At 44.7% G+C, this 19,664-nt stretch overlaps 1 protein-coding gene across 1 annotated transcript in view; it reads left to right on the top strand.

Annotated features, from left to right (window-relative positions):
- Window positions 1-1,317: 1,317 nt before the first annotated feature.
- Window positions 1,318-19,664, top strand: part of LOC109886393 (hepatocyte growth factor-like) — a 54,560-nt gene continuing 36,213 nt past the window's right edge. Inside the window, exons 1-7 of the mRNA XM_031818033.1 lie at window positions 1,318-1,655; window positions 4,520-4,673; window positions 4,923-5,035; window positions 5,634-5,748; window positions 16,747-16,889; window positions 17,517-17,637; window positions 17,991-18,109. Coding sequence (XP_031673893.1) covers window positions 1,592-1,655; window positions 4,520-4,673; window positions 4,923-5,035; window positions 5,634-5,748; window positions 16,747-16,889; window positions 17,517-17,637; window positions 17,991-18,109 — 829 coding nt within the window. The 5' untranslated portion in view covers window positions 1,318-1,591. The remainder of the gene's footprint in view (window positions 1,656-4,519; window positions 4,674-4,922; window positions 5,036-5,633; window positions 5,749-16,746; window positions 16,890-17,516; window positions 17,638-17,990; window positions 18,110-19,664) is intronic.

Here is a 19,664-nt window from a genome sequence, read left to right as displayed (position 1 = left end):
AGCTCTTTCTCTCTCTAGAGCTCTTTCTTACGGGCTGCCCATTAATGGTCGAAGTATGGATTAAAGAAGGCGCCCCCCTCCACGGGTTTGTTTTGTGTCCAAAACTCAGGAACACTTACTGGTTAAACAAAATGCCCGGCTGGCTGGTACCTAAAAATGGAAAGGTTTCCAGCTGTGTTTGCCCCCTTCCCACTCGCTCGCCACACCAAGAGCAAAACGCCTTACTGTAAGACTGTAGATCCTATCACTGTCACCCAAAAGCGCTCCCGATGGGATGCCGCCATGAAACCCGAAAGGCAGCCTGAAGCTACTGTCTATGATGTGGGTCTGGGACCGAAATAACTGGCATGGCATTTTATTACTGTCCCAGAAATCTGATGGCAAGCCATTGCTTTGGGGGCAGCGTTCCAAGTTAAAGGTGGCCTGCCTCCAACAATCCTGCGTTCTCAACTTCTCAGTTCTTACTAGGTTCCGTTTTTTTCGTATTTTGGAGCATTCCTGCTGATTATTTTAGTACATGCTGCGATTTAGAATGTAAGCAAGTAAACTAAATGATTATTTTCCCCCACTCATATTTTGTCTAAAATATTGCTTTAGCTTGGACATATATAAATATATATATTTGTCTCGTGGCATCTGTGGTATTTGCTGCAATATTCTCCAGTAGGCCTATATTTTGTTTCTCTCGTTTTTGAATGATCACTCATCTATACCATTCATGAGCCTACCCTATGAACAGACTATAAAAAACGTCGAAAAGAGGTTAAATACTTTGATTTTACATATTTCAACAAATTTTGCTCACTGGGTACATTCATTTAACACAAGCTATAGCCAACTACATTATGGAACTTGCATTCCACAAATTCTCAATTTCATTTTGGGGAAGATAACTGAATCCATGTGTTCAGGAATTTTTTTAAATGCACTGTCTTTGTTATGGGTCACAGGAGTTACCTAGGCTAATGCCGATGCGTTTATGTGCAAGGCGGTTTTCGCGCATTTTGCCAGCACTTAGGTCATTAGGGGCTTAATCAATGCGCTGCATAAAGTTTCTACATGCATGTGCAAATCATCCCAGTTTCAAGCCTAGTTCTCAAACGTTTTTTCATATCTTATCATCAACCCAGTCCCGCTGAAGCATTGGACCCGGACACGTTCTGACCAGCTGTATTCAAATGTGCCAAATGAAACCAAAATGCAGAAACTTCTACATATTAGCTCTCAGTCTATTACAAGGGAAATTACATGTATCCGGTTTGGCATCACCCCCAGCTGTTTAAGATAAACAAGTTGACAAACGTACTTTGCGTGAGGCTGTGGAAACTGGCTGAAGAAGGGACGAGAGTGCGGTTAAAGTGCTGGTTAATTGCCGCGCAGCTGGGGGAGGGGAACCGGTTTGATAAAGCGGACTGGGGGGGTTGAACCAGGGACGGCGCTTTCCAGTAAAGGGGGGCATCGCTGGCTGCACTGTGGGCTCTTCCTGTTAATCCCAGATCGAACCATATAAACAGGTATAACGCGGAGAGGACGTTCAATCAATCCACGCCGCAAACCTTGGATTAGGATAATACACTCTACTCCATCAAAAATGAAGGCAGATATCATCTGGATTTACAAACTTTTCTTGTGTGTTGTGCTCGCTGTGAATTCAGGTAAATCTTACTAGGCAATATGACCTAACGGTAAACTATGTATAGCCTAGATAGCCCGTCATTGATATTCGGTTTAGTGGCTGTGCGTGTAGGCTATATCATTTTCATAGGCGTGAAAGGGAACGAGTTCTCTAAATATATCACACAGATCCAAAGACTTGTAAGTGAAATGGATTGAAGTGTAGCACTTCCATAGACCAATCATTTATAAACCTACGTTTACCTGGCCTGCAGACTTTTACTTTTGCGCAGAAATATTGCATATGTCATGAAGACCAAAAGGTTTATTTGTATTGGTAGCCTAAACGTAAAACATTATTAAATTAGTGGTTGATACGCTGCATCATCTATCAAAATCCACAGTGGTGATCAATGGCCTGAATTATTTCGAGGAATTTGATAATGGTTGATATTGTAATTGGAATGTGGCGAGGTGGCCATGTCTTTAGTTTGTCCCTATGTGTGCATTAGCTGGCTGGTGCGGCTGGGAATGTGCCTTGCGCTTTGGCATGTAGGCTAAGGTAACACGATGATGCTGCTTAGTAGAGAGGATCATTTGTGAAACACAGATTTTTGGTCAAAATTTAACAGATATTCTCAGTTTCAAAGATTTTCTTTAAAAAAAGAGGCATATGTTGAATTTAACAGATATTCTCGGTTTCAAATATTAGAATTTTTTAAAAAGAGGCCTATATTGATCGTTGCCTATATCAGTGTAAGGCTATATTCATGAATTGGGCCGAGTGGTTCAATTGACTCGTAAGAAAATGTGCATGTCAGTGAGAAATTACTTTGTTTTCACTGTCATAAATACCTAATGTATGTAGGCCTAATGCATGAGTTACGCGCGGCCATCTGCGTAAAGGTAACTATAGTACACAGCATAGATCCTCTGCGCTGCAGTCATGTTTTTGAAGTGCGTCTGCTGGCGATATAACTGCTTTGTCATTAACATTTTTTACAAGTCAAGTTCATTAATGTAATAGGCCCTTTACTGTCCCTGGAACGATAAATGCATAGCTACTGAAATAATTTCGTGCAGTTATCCACGCAACTGATATGTTGATATAATCAAGCTAGATTGAAAACACCTAAATAGACCTATAACTAACTGCTCAGGGAAAATTACAAATTAACTTAATTTTAATTCCTGAGCTCAGTCAAGGTACATTTAATTGCTCTGGTTAAACCCAGTGGATGTTGTGCGCATGCCCGAATAGATTGTGAATCCTGCGTGTGCGCGCAGAGGTGAGCTGCGCTATAGCCACATCTGGACGCAGAGCAGAGTTCCATTAACTCCCTCGCAAATTTTCACTTACACAGATTGAATGCGTATGCAAATTCGATAACGAGACGCACCTTTAACCGGTTCGTTTGCTGTTTAAAGAGGAGATGCGTTTTATTGGATACAGGTCCTCTCCACTTTGGAAAAAGGAACGGTACCCGTCTTCCCACATTGACATGCTTAACGTTAATGCCAAGATAGTGGACTAAAACCTAATCCGCTAATACCAAACCGAAGTTTGTCTTTTGGCATCACTCCCAAAAAAACTCGGACTATATCTGACCAACGTTGGTCAATTTAAAAAACGAATACGCCTAAATCTAATATTGCGTCGGTGAGATAACGGAATGTCTCTTTCTTTCTGTCTGAGGGAGAGGAAGAGTCTGAGTGAAGTGTAATTGCGCTGCGTGAGGAGGGATGCATGTTAGAACAACAGCGTGATGAGTCCCAGATCTAGTACTAATGCCGCCCAGGCATTGTGTCCTCCCAGAAACCATTCCGACCACGGAGAGTCTCACAGACATCACAGTGAGCTGCAGAGTACAGACGCAACGAATTGTCTCTGATGTGGGCGCGTTAACGTGTTTCTTACATTCAAAACTCCTAAGCACTTTTCAATTGAGAATTTTTCACTCTGGTCACAAATGATGAAGGAAAGACGGCACCACTAAAGTATATGCTCTTTAAATACTTTATTTAATGGATTTTCAATAAGGAGAACTCTGAGAGACCATGTGATAACAAGTTTAATATCTTCAGTCCTATAAACCCCTTCACACCAAAAGTATGTCTAGTTGTAATTTCTCACATGTTCAATTGAGGTCCCTGTAGCTTTCTTATAGGTAACTTAATATCTGCCAGGAGACACTAACAACCCTTAAAAGTCTACACCGTTGCGGAGGTCTACTAAGCTAACATATGGAATTGTTTTAAGATGGTCATACCATGGATCATTTAGCTATTTGATTTACAGTTTTAGGACCCCTGTAGGTATCAAAAACATATATTTAATTTGGCCTCTACTACTATAGCCCATAGAAACACATTGAATAACACATTCATAAATGGCAAAACCAACAGTCAGATAATACAAACAATGATGGTTCATTGGTTCTTGGCCTATAAACAGCTGACTTCACTGCTTTAACGTTTAATGATGGGGCAGCTCTGGGCTTCATACACATTGATTGAGGGAAGTGGAGTTAGTGTTGTGTGTGTGCGTGTGTGTGAGATTGATAGCCGAGATTCTGTGTGTGCATGTCTGTCTGTCTACTCTCTTTCTGTTCACCGTCTGTCGGTCTGTTCCATCGGTCTGTTCACCGTCTCTGTCCTGTCTCAGAGTGCAGGAAGCAGTCATTACAGAAGTATCATCTCTGTCCTGTCTCAGAGTGCAGGAAGCAGTCGTTACAGAAGTATCATCTCTGTCCTGTCTCAGAGTGCAGGAAGCAGTCGTTACAGAAGTATCATCTCTGTCCTGTCTCAGAGTGCAGGAAGCAGTCGTTACAGAAGTATCATCTCTGTCCTGTCTCAGAGTGCAGGAAGCAGTCGTTACAGAAGTATCATATCTGTCCTGTCTCAGAGTGCAGGAAGCAGTTGTTACAGCAGTACCAGAAGAGTGAGGACACCAGGCTGCTGTGTCCAGATTGCCCCCAGCCCTCCATGGTCAAGAACAGCCGCTCGCTGGAGCACTGTGCTCGCAAGTGCAGCAAGAACAAGAAAACCTTCACCTGCAGGTGCATCTCACACAAACAAAAAAGATGGTCATAGAGACATATGCATGCAAAATTCACAACTGTTTCACACACGTTTCTCTCTCACTCACTCACTCCCTCACTCACTCACTCACTCACTCACTGTTTCTCCATCTTTTTCTCTCTCCAGTGACCTACATTTCCCTCTTTCCCCCTCCTCCCTTCATACAGCCTTCATATTTCTTATCACCCAGTGCTCATCTCTCAACTACTTCCTGTCTGTTCTTACAGGGCATTCTACTTTGACCATCAAAACAGGAAATGCCACTTGCTTCCCTTTGACCGCTTCATGGACAGTGCTCACAGGGAACATAGGGTGAACTTTGACCTTTATGAGAAAAAAGGTAAATATAACTGTTGACTTTAGCTCAAACATGACATTTTAGCCTTACACTGTCGCTTTTCCCCCTCCAAAGCCTTGTAAAATGTTGTCTTGGAAAAAACGCTGGATAACTGTTCGCGAGATCTGCCTCAAACATGGCATTATACACTCTCTCTCTTTTCTCCGAAACGTTCTGAAATGTCAGTGGAAAGTTTATAGACGTTTATAGCAATGCAGATATGTTGTTTGTTTAGAGTGATGGTTCTTGTGGTGTGACGGATCCTTCGAGCTTGACTTTCTAAGGTTTAAGAGCTCTCGATGTCTGTTGACACAACAACTGCCTTCCCGCTCTAGTTATGTAACTCCAGTGGCCAGAGATGTGCACACAAACATGCGGTGAACCAACCAGAGCATAAACAACATGGCCGCTGTTTACAGTTTGGACCCAAGGGATTGTTTAAGCTGTGGAGTCTCGCGCTTGAGAATTGACGAAACGCCCCAAAGTGACATTTAATTAACTTTAGGGAGCTATATCTTCCATGCAAATAATGACAGTGTTTTGCTAACTCTGACATGAATGTTTGTGTCTCTGTCTTTCTCTCTCGTCTTGGCATTTTTAGATTATGTGAGGGAGTGTATCATCGGTTCCGGGGTGAACTACAAAGGCAGGAGGGCGGTAACCAAGGCCAAGATTCCCTGTCAGTCATGGACTGAATCCTTCCCTCACGAACACACGTAATTGTCTCTATTTTACCGAATTTTTAAATGTTATTTTTCTGTGGGATATGCAGATTTGTCAGTCTGTGGTATTTCTAAGGCTTTGTTAGAGTGTTGGGCCTTGTAGGCTAAAGTAGGATTGTTGGGTGACATACTCTGATGGTTAATGAGTTGAGCTCCTTCTGTGTAAAACTCTTTGAGACAGAATGTCTCCCCCTCTTCTCACATCAGTGAATGGAAGAGACAAACACTTATACATCACTTAAACACTGTAGCGTTATGACACACACACACACACACACACACACACACACACACACACACACACACACACACACACACACACACACACACACACACACACACATACACACCTAACACACACACACACACACACACCCACATCCAACCCCCCCTAGACCTATCCCGTCTTACATCGCTCTAGTTAAACAAAAAACTAACTGTCAGAGAGGGAGGGAGGGTTGGCAGAAAGGAAAGAGGAAAGGTCATCAAGTACAGTAGGTACAGCAGGAAAAGCTCTCAGGTTAAGATAAGCGAGACCAGTGAATATCTAATGATGGTTTGGAGCCAGGTTCTTGTTAGCACTGCTCGTTGGCCACAAGACATTTTAACCACAATGTTTGGGGTCGGAGAGGAAGGAGAGAGGAGATAATGGAGATGAAATTAAAGAAGAGTGGAGAGAGAAAGAGGGAGGGAGGGAGTGAATGAAAGAGAGAAAGCAGGCAGGGAAAGAGGGGGAGATAGAGAAACAGATGGATAGAGAGAGAAAAAGAAAGAAACATAAGGAAGGAGAGAGTGAAGGGAGAGAGAGTGAAGGGAGAGAGAGTGAAGGGAGAGAGAGTGTAGAGAAAGAGAGTGTAAAGATAGTGTAGAGAGAGAGTGTAGAGAGAGAAGAGAGAGAGTAAAGAGAGTGCAGAGAGAGTAGAGATGTATAGACAGAGGTAATGTGCTCTCCAGCTGAGCTCACTAAGCCACAGACATGAGAAAAATGCAAGCCTCCGACCCAGATGAAAATACAGGGCCCACTCTCACCTCCCCCAGGACACCTTGACTCTCCCCCTCCGTCCCCTCCTCCCCTCCCCCTTGATCAGCTGCCGGATTATTCATGCAAACTGTCTGACTGATTGAATGAATCACATATGCACAGACAGACAGAGAGATGGATATGCACACAGACCCCAGCACAAATGGACAGATGTACAGACCTCTAAATATTCCTGCGTTTGATATACAGCCTAGTTCAGCGACCTTTTCTGGCGAGTAACTGAATGCATCGTAGCACCCTCCAGTTGAACAACAACACAAGTTTGTTCCCCTCTCCTTAAGGGGTGAGAGTTGCAGCTGGTTAGCGTGAGACTGTCCCGGTGTGTGAGAATAACACATAATGAAGCATGCATCATTTGGGTTTCATGTACCTATTATTGGAATGCTTGATCACTGATTGCAGGTGTGACTTTTCAGGGCTTACATCTGCTGTCTGATGTTAGGACTTGGATTGTAATATCACTAAAGGAGTGTTTTGAAGTTGGTATAGTAGCTTGTTAGGTAAAGTTTGTGTAGTCAGTTGTATTAAAGTGTATTTGGAGGTTGCTCTATTGCAGGGTACTCAAGTCTTACCCTACGAGGTCCAGAGCCTGCTGCTTTTCTCTTCTACATGATCATTAATTGCACACACCTGGTGTCCCAGGTATAAATCAGTCGCTGATTAGAGGGGAATCACACACCTGGTGTCCCAGGTATAAATCAGTCGCTGATTAGAGGGGAATCACACACCTGGTGTCCCAGGTATAAATCAGTCGCGGATTAGAGGGAAATCACACACCTGGTGTCCCAGGTATAAATCAGTCCCTGATTAGAGGGGAATCACACACCTGGTGTCCCAGGTATAAATCAGTCGCGGATTAGAGGGAAATCACACACCTGGTGTCCCAGGTATAAATCAGTCCCTGATTAGAGGGGAATCACACACCTGGTGTGTCAGGTATAAATCAGTCCCTGATTAGAGGGGAATCACACACCTGGTGTGTCAGGTATAAATCAGTCCCTGATTAGAGGGGAATCACACACCTGGTGTGTCAGGTATAAATCAGTCCCTGATTAGAGGAGAATCACACACCTGGTGTCCCAGGTATAATTCAGTCCCTGATTAGAGGGGAACAATGGAAAAAAGAGGTCCAGAGTTGAGTTTGAGGGCTGTTTTTATCTGGTTCCAGAGTTCTTCATTGTAACATTTTGAACTTGTTGTATCATTTCCCGCTGGATCATAATGCTGTCATTTCAGTATGCAGTTTTCCAGTTTACAGTTTACTGGGGCTAAATCTAAAGACAAGCTGGTGTGTTTATCCTTGTCCAGAGAAAGATATGGGGAGAGAGAGACACACACACACACAGAAAGAGAGAGAGATACACACACACACACACACACACACAGAGAAAAAGACACATGAGAGACCCAGAGAGAGACAAAGAGAGGGAGACACAGTGAGTGAGACACAGAGAGAGACACACAGTGAGAGAGATGTAGCGAGACAGTGAGAGAGACACAGTGAGAGAGACACAGTGATGGATGTGGAGAAAAAGAGGGAGAGGTCCAAATAGAGAGCCAGACCTATGTGCATAGTGTCTGCCTGCAACACCATAGGGACCCCTCCTTGACAAGGAGATGAATAGTTGGCTCTCATCTGTTAGCCCAACATCATTACTTTCTTTCCTCCTCTATACTGTATATACAGACAGACAGGCAGGCAGTACATCTTCTTACTGGCTCCACTCTCTCCTCATGTGGAGATGGGGGTGCAGCTCACCAGATAAAGTGAAATCCTGTATTTTTTTTAATGACATTCTGATAGACTTTTATGACGTTAAAGGAACGTGTTGATATGTTAATAAGTAGGACTCAGCTCATTATGTTTTTTGGGCTGTTGGCAGGCAGTCGGTCAGGTCCAAGTTGAAGTCTGGCCCTGTCCAAAATAAGCTCCTAGATCCTTGGAACTACATGTGGATGCAACTTAATGGTATAGGTGCAAGTAATATGGTCAGATCTACACTAGTGTCTAGGGGGCTTATGGGCTTGTGGTTGTCTCTGGACTGGGCATTAGACTACCACGTGGATGGAAGGGTTTTGGTTCATAGCAGACTGGACTCCCACTATGTCACTGAAGACTCTCTCGTGGTCTAAGTTAGATCTCTGCGTTTCCTCTGGCAATGGGATGAGTGATGTTGTGCATTAGTGGAGTTCTATGGAGGTCGGAGGGCACAGGGGGGAGTGCCGAGCCGGCTCTCCCCCAAGAAAGGGCCCTGGCTTTGGGGTTGAGGGCTGAGCCGAGCTGCTGATAGGAAGGCGTTGGGGTTGAGGACTGAGCCGAGCTGCTGATAGGAAGGGGTTGGGGTTGAGGGCTGATCCGAGCTGCTGATAGGAAGGCCTTGGGGTTGAGGGCTGAGCCGAGCTGCTGATAGGAAGGCGTTGGGGTTGAGGGCTGAGCCGAGCTGCTGATAGGAAGGCGTTGGGATTGAGGGCTGAGCCGAGCTGCTGATAGGAAGGCGTTGGGGTTGAGGGCTGAGCCGAGCTGCTGATAGGAAGGCCTTGGAGTTGAGGGCTGAGCCGAGCTGCTGATAGGAAGGCGTTGGGGTTGAGGGCTGAGCCGAGCTGCTGATAGGAAGGCGTTGGAATTGAGGGCTGAGCCGAGCTGCTGATAGGAAGGCGTTGGGGTTGAGGGCTGAGCCGAGCTGCTGATAGGAAGGCGTTGGGGTTGAGGGCTGAGCCGAGCTGCTGATAGGAAGGCGTTGGGGTTGAGGGCTGAGCCGAGCTGCTGATAGGAAGGGGTTGAGGGCTGAGCCGAGCTGCTGATAGGAAGGCCCCTCTGGTTTTCTTTATCTTCATTTTTTTATTCTCCATCTCTCTTTCCATGTCTCAGCATCTCTTCTGTTGTTCTCTTTCCATGTCTCAAAATCTCTTCTGATGTTCTCTTTCCATGTCTCAGCATCTCTTCTGTTGTTCTCTTTCCATGTCTCAAAATCTCTTCTGATGTTCTCTTTCCATGTCTCAGCATCTCTTCTGTTGTTCTCTTTCCATGTCTCAACATCTCTTCTGATGTTCTCTTTCCATGTCTCAGCATCTCTTCTGTTGTTCTCTTTCCATGTCTCAGCATCTCTTCTGTTGTTCTCTTTCCATGTCTCAGCATCTCTTCTGTTGTTCTCTTTCCATGTCTCAGCATCTCTTCTGTTGTTCTCTTTCCATGTCTCAGCATCTCTTCTGTTGTTCTCTTTCCATGTCTCAGCATCTCTTCTGTTGCTCTCCTTCATGTCTCCAGCATCTCTTCTGTTGCTCTCCTTCCATGTATCCAGCATCTCTTCTGTTGCTCTCCTTCCATGTATCCAGCATCTCTTCTGTTGCTCTCCTTCCATGTCTCAGCATCTCTTCTGTTGTTCTCTTTCCATGTCTCAGCATCTCTTCTGATGTTCTCTTTCCATGTCTCAGCATCTCTTCTGTTGTTCTCTTTCCATGTCTCAGCATCTCTTCTGTTGTTCTCTTTCCATGTCTCAGCATCTCTTCTGTTGCTCTCCTTCATGTCTCCAGCATCTCTTCTGTTGCTCTCCTTCCATGTATCCAGCATCTCTTCTGTTGCTCTCCTTCCATGTCTCCAGCATCTCTTCTGTTGCTCTCTTTCCATGTCTCAGAATCTTTTCTGTTGCTCTCTTTCCATGTCTCAGCATCTCTTCTGTTGCTCTCTTTCCATGTCTCCAGCATCTCTTCTGTTGCTCTCTTTCCATGTCTCAGCATCTCTTCTGTTGCTCTCTTTCCATGTCTCAGCATCTCTCTTGTTGCTCTCTTTCCATGTCTCAGCATCTCTTCTGTTGCTCTCCTTCATGTCTCCAGCATCTCTTCTGTTGCTCTCCTTCCATGTATCCAGCATCTCTTCTGTTGCTCTCCTTCCATGTCTCCAGCATATTTTCTGTTGCTCTCTTTCCATGTCTCAGCATCTCTTCTGTTGCTCTCTTTCCATGTCTCAGCATCTCTTCTGTTGCTCTCTTTCCATGTCTCAGCATCTCTTCTGTTGTTCTCTTTCCATGTCTCAGCATCTCTTCTGTTGTTCTCTTTCCATGTCTCAGCATCTCTTCTGTTGTTCTCTTTCCATGTCTCAGCATCTCTTCTGTTGCTCTCTTTCCATGTCTCAGCATCTCTTCTGTTGCTCTCTTTCCATGTCTCAGCATCTCTTCTGTTGCTCTCTTTCCATGTCTCAGCATCTCTTCTGTTGCTCTCTTTCCATGTCTCAGCATCTCTTCTGTTGTTCTCTTTCCATGTCTCAGCATCTCTTCTGTTGCTCTCTTTCCATGTCTCAGCATCTCTTCTGTTGCTCTCTTTCCATGTCTCAGCATCTCTTCTGTTGCTCTCTTTCCATGTCTCAGCATCTCTTCTGTTGCTCTCTTTCCATGTCTCAGCATCTCTTCTGTTGTTCTCTTTCCATGTCTCAGCATCTCTTCTGTTGTTCTCTTTCCATGTCTCAGCATCTCTTCTGTTGCTCTCTTTCCATGTCTCAGCATCTCTCCTGTTGTTCTCTTTCCATGTCTCCAGCATCTCTTCTGTTGTTCTCTTTCCATGTCTCAGCATCTCTTCTGTTGTTCTCTTTCCATGTCTCAACATCTCTTCTGTTGTTCTCTTTCCATGTCTCAGCATCTCTTCTGTTGTTCTCTTTCCATGTCTCAGCATCTCTTCTGTTGTTCTCTTTCCATGTCTCAGCATCTCTTCTGTTGTTCTCTTTCCATGTCTCAGCATCTCTTCTGTTGTTCTCTTTCCATGTCTCAGCATCTCTTCTGTTGTTCTCTTTCCATGTCTCAGCATCTCTTCTGTTGTTCTCTTTCCATGTCTCAGCATCTCTTCTGTTGTTCTCTTTCCATGTCTCCAGCATCTCTTCTGTTGTTCTCTTTCCATGTCTCAGCATCTCTTCTGTTGTTCTCTTTCCATGTCTCAGCATCTCTTCTGATGTTCTCTTTCCATGTCTCAGCATCTCTTCTGTTGTTCTCTTTCCATGTCTCAGCATCTCTTCTGTTGTTCTCTTTCCATGTCTCAGCATCTCTTCTGTTGCTCTCCTTCATGTCTCCAGCATCTCTTCTGTTGCTCTCCTTCCATGTATCCAGCATCTCTTCTGTTGCTCTCCTTCCATGTCTCCAGCATCTCTTCTGTTGCTCTCTTTCCATGTCTCAGAATCTTTTCTGTTGCTCTCTTTCCATGTCTCAGCATCTCTTCTGTTGCTCTCTTTCCATGTCTCCAGCATCTCTTCTGTTGCTCTCTTTCCATGTCTCAGCATCTCTTCTGTTGCTCTCTTTCCATGTCTCAGCATCTCTCTTGTTGCTCTCTTTCCATGTCTCAGCATCTCTTCTGTTGCTCTCCTTCATGTCTCCAGCATCTCTTCTGTTGCTCTCCTTCCATGTATCCAGCATCTCTTCTGTTGCTCTCCTTCCATGTCTCCAGCATATTTTCTGTTGCTCTCTTTCCATGTCTCAGCATCTCTTCTGTTGCTCTTTCCATGTCTCAGCATCTCTTCTGTTGCTCTCTTTCCATGTCTCAGCATCTCTTCTGTTGTTCTCTTTCCATGTCTCAGCATCTCTTCTGTTGTTCTCTTTCCATGTCTCAGCATCTCTTCTGTTGTTCTCTTTCCATGTCTCAGCATCTCTTCTGTTGCTCTCTTTCCATGTCTCAGCATCTCTTCTGTTGCTCTCTTTCCATGTCTCAGCATCTCTTCTGTTGCTCTCTTCCATGTCTCAGCATCTCTTCTGTTGCTCTCTTTCCATGTCTCAGCATCTCTTCTGTTGCTCTCTTTCCATGTCTCAGCATCTCTCCTGTTGTTCTCTTTCCATGTCTCCAGCATCTCTTCTGTTGTTCTCTTTCCATGTCTCAGCATCTCTTCTGTTGTTCTCTTTCCATGTCTCAACATCTCTTCTGTTGTTCTCTTTCCATGTCTCAGCATCTCTTCTGTTGTTCTCTTTCCATGTCTCAGCATCTCTTCTGTTGTTCTCTTTCCATGTCTCAGCATCTCTTCTGTTGTTCTCTTTCCATGTCTCAGCATCTCTTCTGTTGTTCTCTTTCCATGTCTCAGCATCTCTTCTGTTGTTCTCTTTCCATGTCTCAGCATCTCTTCTGTTGTTCTCTTTCCATGTCTCAGCATCTCTTCTGTTGTTCTCTTTCCATGTCTCCAGCATCTCTTCTGTTGTTCTCTTTCCATGTCTCAGCATCTCTTCTGTTGTTCTCTTTCCATGTCTCAGCATCTCTTCTGTTGCTCTCTTTCCATGTCTCAGCATCTCTTCTGTTGCTCTCTTTCCATGTCTCAGCATCTCTTCTGTTGTTCTCTTTCCATGTCTCCAGCATCTCTTCTGTTGTTCTCTTTCCATGTCTCCAGCATCTCTTCTGTTGTTCTCTTTCCATGTCTCAGCATCTCTTCTGTTGTTCTCTTTCCATGTCTCAGCATCTCTTCTGTTGTTCTCTTTCCATGTCTCAGCATCTCTTCTGTTGTTCTCTTTCCATGTCTCAGCATCTCTTCTGTTGTTCTCTTTCCATGTCTCCAGCATCTCTTCTGTTGTTCTCTTTCCATGTCTCAGCATCTCTTCTGTTGTTCTCTTTCCATGTCTCAGCATCTCTTCTGTTGCTCTCTTTCCATGTCTCAGCATCTCTTCTGTTGCTCTCTTTCCATGTCTCAGCATCTCTTCTGTTGTTCTCTTTCCATGTCTCAGCATCTCTTCTGTTGTTCTCTTTCCATGTCTCAGCATCTCTTCTGTTGTTCTCTTTCCATGTCTCAGCATCTCTTTTTTGTATTTTTATTTCTCCATCATCAAATCAAATCACATGTATTTATATAGCCCTTCGTACATCAGCTGATATCTCAAAGTGCTGGACAGAAACCCAGCCTAAAACCCCAAACAGCAAGCAATGCAGGTGTTGAAGCACGTTGGCTAGGAAAAACTCCCTAGAAAGGCCAAAACCTAGGAAGAAACCTAGAGAGGAACCAGGCTATGAGGGGTGGCCAGTTCTCTTCTGGCTGTGCCTAGTGGAGATTATAACAGAACATGGCCAAGATGTTCAAATGTTCATAAATGACCAGCATGGTCAAATAATAGGTCTGGGACAGGTAGCACATCCAGTGAACAGGTCAGGATTCCATAGCCGCAGGCAGAACAGTTGAAACTGGAGCAGCAGCACGGCCAGGTGGACTGGGGACAGCAAGGAGTCATCATGCCAGGTATTCCTGAGGCATGGTCCTGGGGCTCAGGTCCTCCGAGAGAGAGAAAGAGAGAATTAGAGAGAGCATACTTAAATTCACACAGGACACCGGATAAGACAGGAGAAGTACTCCAGATATAACAAACTGACCCTAGCCCCCGACACATAAACTACTGCAGCATAAATAATGGAGGCTGAGACAGGAGGGGTCAGGAGACACTGTGGCCCCATCCAATGATACCGCCAGACAGGGCCAAACAGGAAGGATATAACACCACCCACTTTGCCAAAGCACAGCCCCCACACCACTAGAGGGATATCTTTAACCACCAACTTACCATCCTGAGACAATGCCGAATATAGCCTCATCTGTTTCATTCTCTTTCTTTCCCTCCATTATCCATCTGTTTCTCTATATTTTTTTCTCTCTTTCTCCCTCTCTCTCTCGCTCTCTCTCTCTCTCTCTCTCCTTTCCCCTCTCTCTCAGTTGGTGGGAAGGCAGGGGCTGTGGTAGGGCTGAATACGGAGGTTTTTAAAAGCCAGCTTTTCAGAAGATGAATATTACAGTGTCCATTTATCTGGCATGGCCCCATTGTTACAGGCTATATGCTTCACATGGTGATTTTACTCCCAAAAGGTGTGTGTGTGTGTCCATGTGTGTCTCCCCTGACCCTTCCGCTGAACTAATGTACACTGCTCAAAAAAATAAAGGGAACACTTAAACAACACAATGTAACTCCAAGTCAATCACACTTCTGTGAAATCAAACTGTCCACTTAGGAAGCAACACTGATTGACAATAAATTTCACATGCTGTTGTGAAAATGGAATAGACAACAGGTGGAAATTATAGGCAATTAGCAGGACACCCCCAATAAAGGAGTGGTTCTGCAGGTGATAATCACAGACCACTTCTCAGTTCCTATGCTTCCTGGCTGATGTTTTGGTCACTTTTGAATGCTGGCGGTGCTTTCACTCTAGTAGTAGCATGAGACGGAGTCTACAACCCACACAATTGGCTCAGGTAGTGCAGCTCATCCAGGATGGCACATCAATGCGAGCTGTGGCAAGAACGTTTGCTGTGTCTGTCAGCGTAGTGTCCAGAGCATGGAGGCGCTACCAGGAGACAGGCCAGTACATCAGGAGACGTGGAGGAGGCCGTAGGAGGGCAACATCCCAGCAGCAGGACCTGTACCTCCGCCTTTGTGCAAGGAGGAGCAGGAGGAGCACTGCCAGAGCCCTGCAAAATTACCTCCAGCAGGCCACAAATGTGCATGTGAAACAGACTCCATGAGGGTGGTATGAGGGCCCGACGTCCACATGTGGGGGTTGTGCTTACAGCCCAACACTGTGCAAGACATTTGGCATTTGCCAGAGAACACCAAGATTGGCAAATTCGCCACTGGCGCCCTGTGCTCTTCACAGAGGAAAGCAGGTTCACACTGAGCACATGTGACAGACGTGACAGTCTGGAGACGCCGTGGAGAACGTTCTGCTGCCTGCAACATCCTCAAGCATGACCGGTTTGGCGGTGGGTCAGTCATGGTGTGGGGTGGCATTTCTTTGGGGGGCCGCACAGCCCTCCATGTGCTCACCAGAGGTAGCCTGACTGCCATTAGGTACCGAGATGAGATCCTCAGACCCCTTGTGAGACCATATTCTGGTGCGGTTGGCCCTGGGTTCCTCCTAATGCAAGACAATGCTAGACCTCATGTGGCTGGAGTGTGTCAACAGTTCCTGCAAGAGGAAGGCATTGATGCTATCGACTGGCCCGCCCGTTCCCCAGACCTGAATCCAATTGAGCACATCTGGGACATCATGTCTCGCTCCATCCACCAACACCACGTTGCACCACAGACTGTCCAGGAGTTGGCGGATGCTTTAGTCCAGCTCTGGGAGGAGATCCCTCGGGAGACCATCTGCCACCTCATCAGGAGCATGCCCAGGCGTTGTAGGGAGGTCATACAGGCACGTGGAGGCCACACACACTACTGAGCCTCATTTTGACTTGTTTTAAGGACATTACATAAAAGTTGGATCAGCCTGTAGTGTGGTTTTCCACTTTAATTTTGAGTGTGACTCCAAATCCAGACCTCCATGGGTTGATACATTTGATTTCCATTGATAATTTTTGTGTGATTTTGTTGTCAGCACATTCAACTATGTAAAGAAAAAACTATTTAACAAGAATATTTCATTAATTCAGATCTAGGATGTGTTAGTTTAGTGTTCCCTTTATTTTTGTTGAGCAGTGTACAATGCAGAAGAAATAGATTATGTTTCAATTTGCGAAGTTGGCGAAAACAAGAAATGCTTGAGCTGCTGTTTCTGATTCATAGTTGTGTGGTGAAATCCATGTTGTGAGACTGTGCATGTGTAGCAGTAACTGGCTGATTTACAGGTCAGACTGGAAGCATTTACTGGTAGATTAGCCTGAGTGTGAAGGGAGGATGTACTAGAAGATAATATTTTCCATTTTCTATCCATTTTTATTACACTTTGTCTATATTACTATGGTCCAAGATAATGTAGCAATGTAGCTAAGTTAGCATATTGCGACTCTACCAACTGTCTTTGTTTTTGGCTCAGTTTTTAGCGTGCTAGCCTTCGGAGCTAAGGGCTCCCAATTCACGTCAATATCTAAGAGAAACTACAGAAATCCCATCTTAAACAAAATGAAGTTCTACAACTTTGAGTCCTAAAACAGAAACTCGTGCTTGTCACACACATTTGGTCATTCCCACTTTATGCTTAGTAGTGTTTTTCTCCACACTTTCCCACAGCTTCCAGCCGGCGAGACTAGGCAAGAAGGACCTGAACGGGAACTTCTGCCGTAACCCCAAGAACGAGAGCAGTGGACCCTGGTGTTTCACTACAGACCCAGAGGTCAGGCACCAAGAGTGTGGCCTGCCTCAGTGCTCCCAAGGTAACACCTCAACCAGAAGAGTCCAATTACACGTTGGGGCCAGTTTCCCAGACACAGGTTAAGCCTAGTGCTGGATTTAAGAGCACTTTCAATTGAGATTATCTTTAGTCTAGGACTAGGCTTAATCTGTGCTTGGAAAAATGGCCCTTTGGTTTGCCCAACATAGACATCTTTAAAATGTCAATGATATGTCATTTACTGGAGTGAAGCTGATTTGTTGTCGAAAAGCAGCCATGTTTTTGGAAGGTTTTTTTCAACTGTACTCTGCCTTCTAATAGTGTACCACTACAGTCTGATAACAACCCTCTGTTATCCCGATAACAACCTAGAAAAACATATCTTGTGCTCTTGTAGCCGAACAAGAATGTTGTTTTTGACGCACCAGGGAATACCAATTCACTACCGTGTCAAGAAATGTTTAGTATGCTAGTATCTTAGTTCTCATTGAATATTGTACAAAGAGAGATAAGCATGGTGCTAACATTATTAAAGTGATCAACTTTACAATAAGATAAGTCAGACTGTTATTTAGTCATCTTTAATCGTGTTTCCCTTTATAATATAGTGTCAAAATATGTTCTATGCCATTGTGGGAAGGTTGTGCTAATGTTGTTTTTGCGTTTGCAGTGGAGTGTATGAGGTGTAACGGGGAAGACTACAAAGGGCCGATGGATCACACAGAGAGTGGGAAGGAGTGTCAGAGATGGGATTCATCCAAGCCCCACAGACACCCCTACCAACCTAAAAAGTGAGTAAGGAAACCCATAGCCTTATGTATTTATAGCACAGTAAGTTATGGCTAACGTTACTTACTTTTAAATGAATTACTCCTTTTTATTACTTCAAAGTAAATTGTTTGTGATCTTTGGATTAGCCCACTGCTGTTAGTTAGTCAACCTTCTGTATGCAGTGAATGTGGTGAAGGTCTGTGGATGAATGTATACTCAGACCAACCGCACTGCAGTCCCTCATCAAGTTCTACACACACCCTACACAGCTGCACAAACGCTCCCTCTATCCTAATACACGGGTGATGAACCCATGTAGCATAACTCTCTCTGTCTCTGTCTCTTTCATATTTTTTCCTGTCTTTCTTCACAGGTACCCTGATAAAGGGCTGAATGACAACTACTGTCGGAATCCGGACAACCGTTTGCGTCCGTGGTGTTACACCATGGACCCACAAACACCCTGGGAGTACTGCAACATCAGTGTGTGTGGTGAGTGTGTGCACTTTCTACTGTCTTCCTCTTTATCCCAAATAGTGAAAACTGTCTAATGATACTGGTATAGCATACCAACGCTTAGAGTGTGGAAGGACAGACATGTTAGATAATCAGTCTGGTTTTGTGGTCTCAGCATATTGTTCTGTTGTGTTGTGTTCTGTTGGGTTGTAATTGTGTTGTGTTGGGTCAAGGTGGAGCAGGAAGCACTCACATAGTAAAGAAGAATAGTGGATGGTACACATTTTCCTACACACACACACACACACCTCGTCCGGATCCTCATTAATGCGATGTCACAGCTCCCTCTATGAGAGAGGGCCCCCCTGTCCCTCCCAATACTTCACCATTCTCTCACACACATTCCCTATTCCCTTTCAATAAACTACAGTGAAGGAAAAAAGTATTTGATCCCCTGCTGATTTTGTACGTTTACTCACTGACAAAGAAATGATCAGTCTATAATTTTAATGGTAGGTTTATTTGAACAGTGAGAAACAAAAATCCAGAAAAACACAAGTCAAAAATGTTAAAAATTGATTTGCATTTTAATGAGGGAAATAAGTATTTGACCCCTCTGCAAAACATGACTTAGTACTTGGTGGCAAAACCCTTGTTGGCAATCAAAGAGGTCAGATGTTTCTTGTAGTTGGCCACCAGGTTTGCACACATCTCAGGAGGGATTTTGTCCCACTCCTCCAAGTCATTAAGGTTTCGAGGCTGACGTTTGGTGACTCGAACCTTCAGTTCCCTCCACAGATTTTCTATGGGATTAAGGTCTGGAGACTGACTAGGCCACTCCAGGACCTTAATGTGCTTTTTCTTGAGCCACTCCGTTGTTGCCTTGGCCGTGTGTTTTGGGTCATTGTCATGCTGGAATACCCATTCCACGACCCATTTTCAATGCCCTGGCTGAGGGAAGGAGGTTCTCACCCAAGATTTGACGGCACATGGCCCCGTCCATCGTCCCTTTGATGCGGTGAAGTTGTCCTGTCCCCTTAGCAGAAAAACACCCCCAAAGCATAATGTTTCGACCTCCATGTTTGATGGTGGAGATGGTGTTGGGGCGGCAGGGTAGCCTAGTGGTTAGAGCATTGGACTAGTAACCGAAAGGTTGCAAGTTCGAATCCCCGAGCTGACAAGGTACAAATCTGTCGTTCTGCCCCTGAACAGGCAGTTAACCCACTAGGCCATCATTGAAAATAAGAATTTGTTCTTAACTGACTTGCCTAGTAAAATAAAGGTAAAATAAAAATAAAATAAATAAAAGTGTTCTTGGGGTCATAGGCAGCATTCCTCCTCCTCCAAACACGGCGAGTTGAGTTGATGCCAAAGAGCTACATTTTGGTCTCATCTGACCACAACACTTTCACCCAGTTGTCCTCTGAATCATTCAGATGTTCATTGGCAAATTTCAGACGGGCATGTATATGTGCTTTCTTGAGCAGGGGGGCCTTGCGGGCACTGCAGGATTTCCCTCCTTCACGGCGTAGTGTGTTACCAATTGTTTTCTTGGTGACTATGGTCCCAGCTGCCTTGAGATCATTGACAA

This window comes from Oncorhynchus kisutch, unplaced genomic scaffold (genome assembly GCF_002021735.2).
Source record: "Oncorhynchus kisutch isolate 150728-3 unplaced genomic scaffold, Okis_V2 scaffold1234, whole genome shotgun sequence".
Taxonomy (NCBI): domain Eukaryota; kingdom Metazoa; phylum Chordata; class Actinopteri; order Salmoniformes; family Salmonidae; genus Oncorhynchus; species Oncorhynchus kisutch.
Note: the sequence above shows the minus strand (reverse complement) of the source record. Positions and strands in the feature narration are given on the sequence as shown.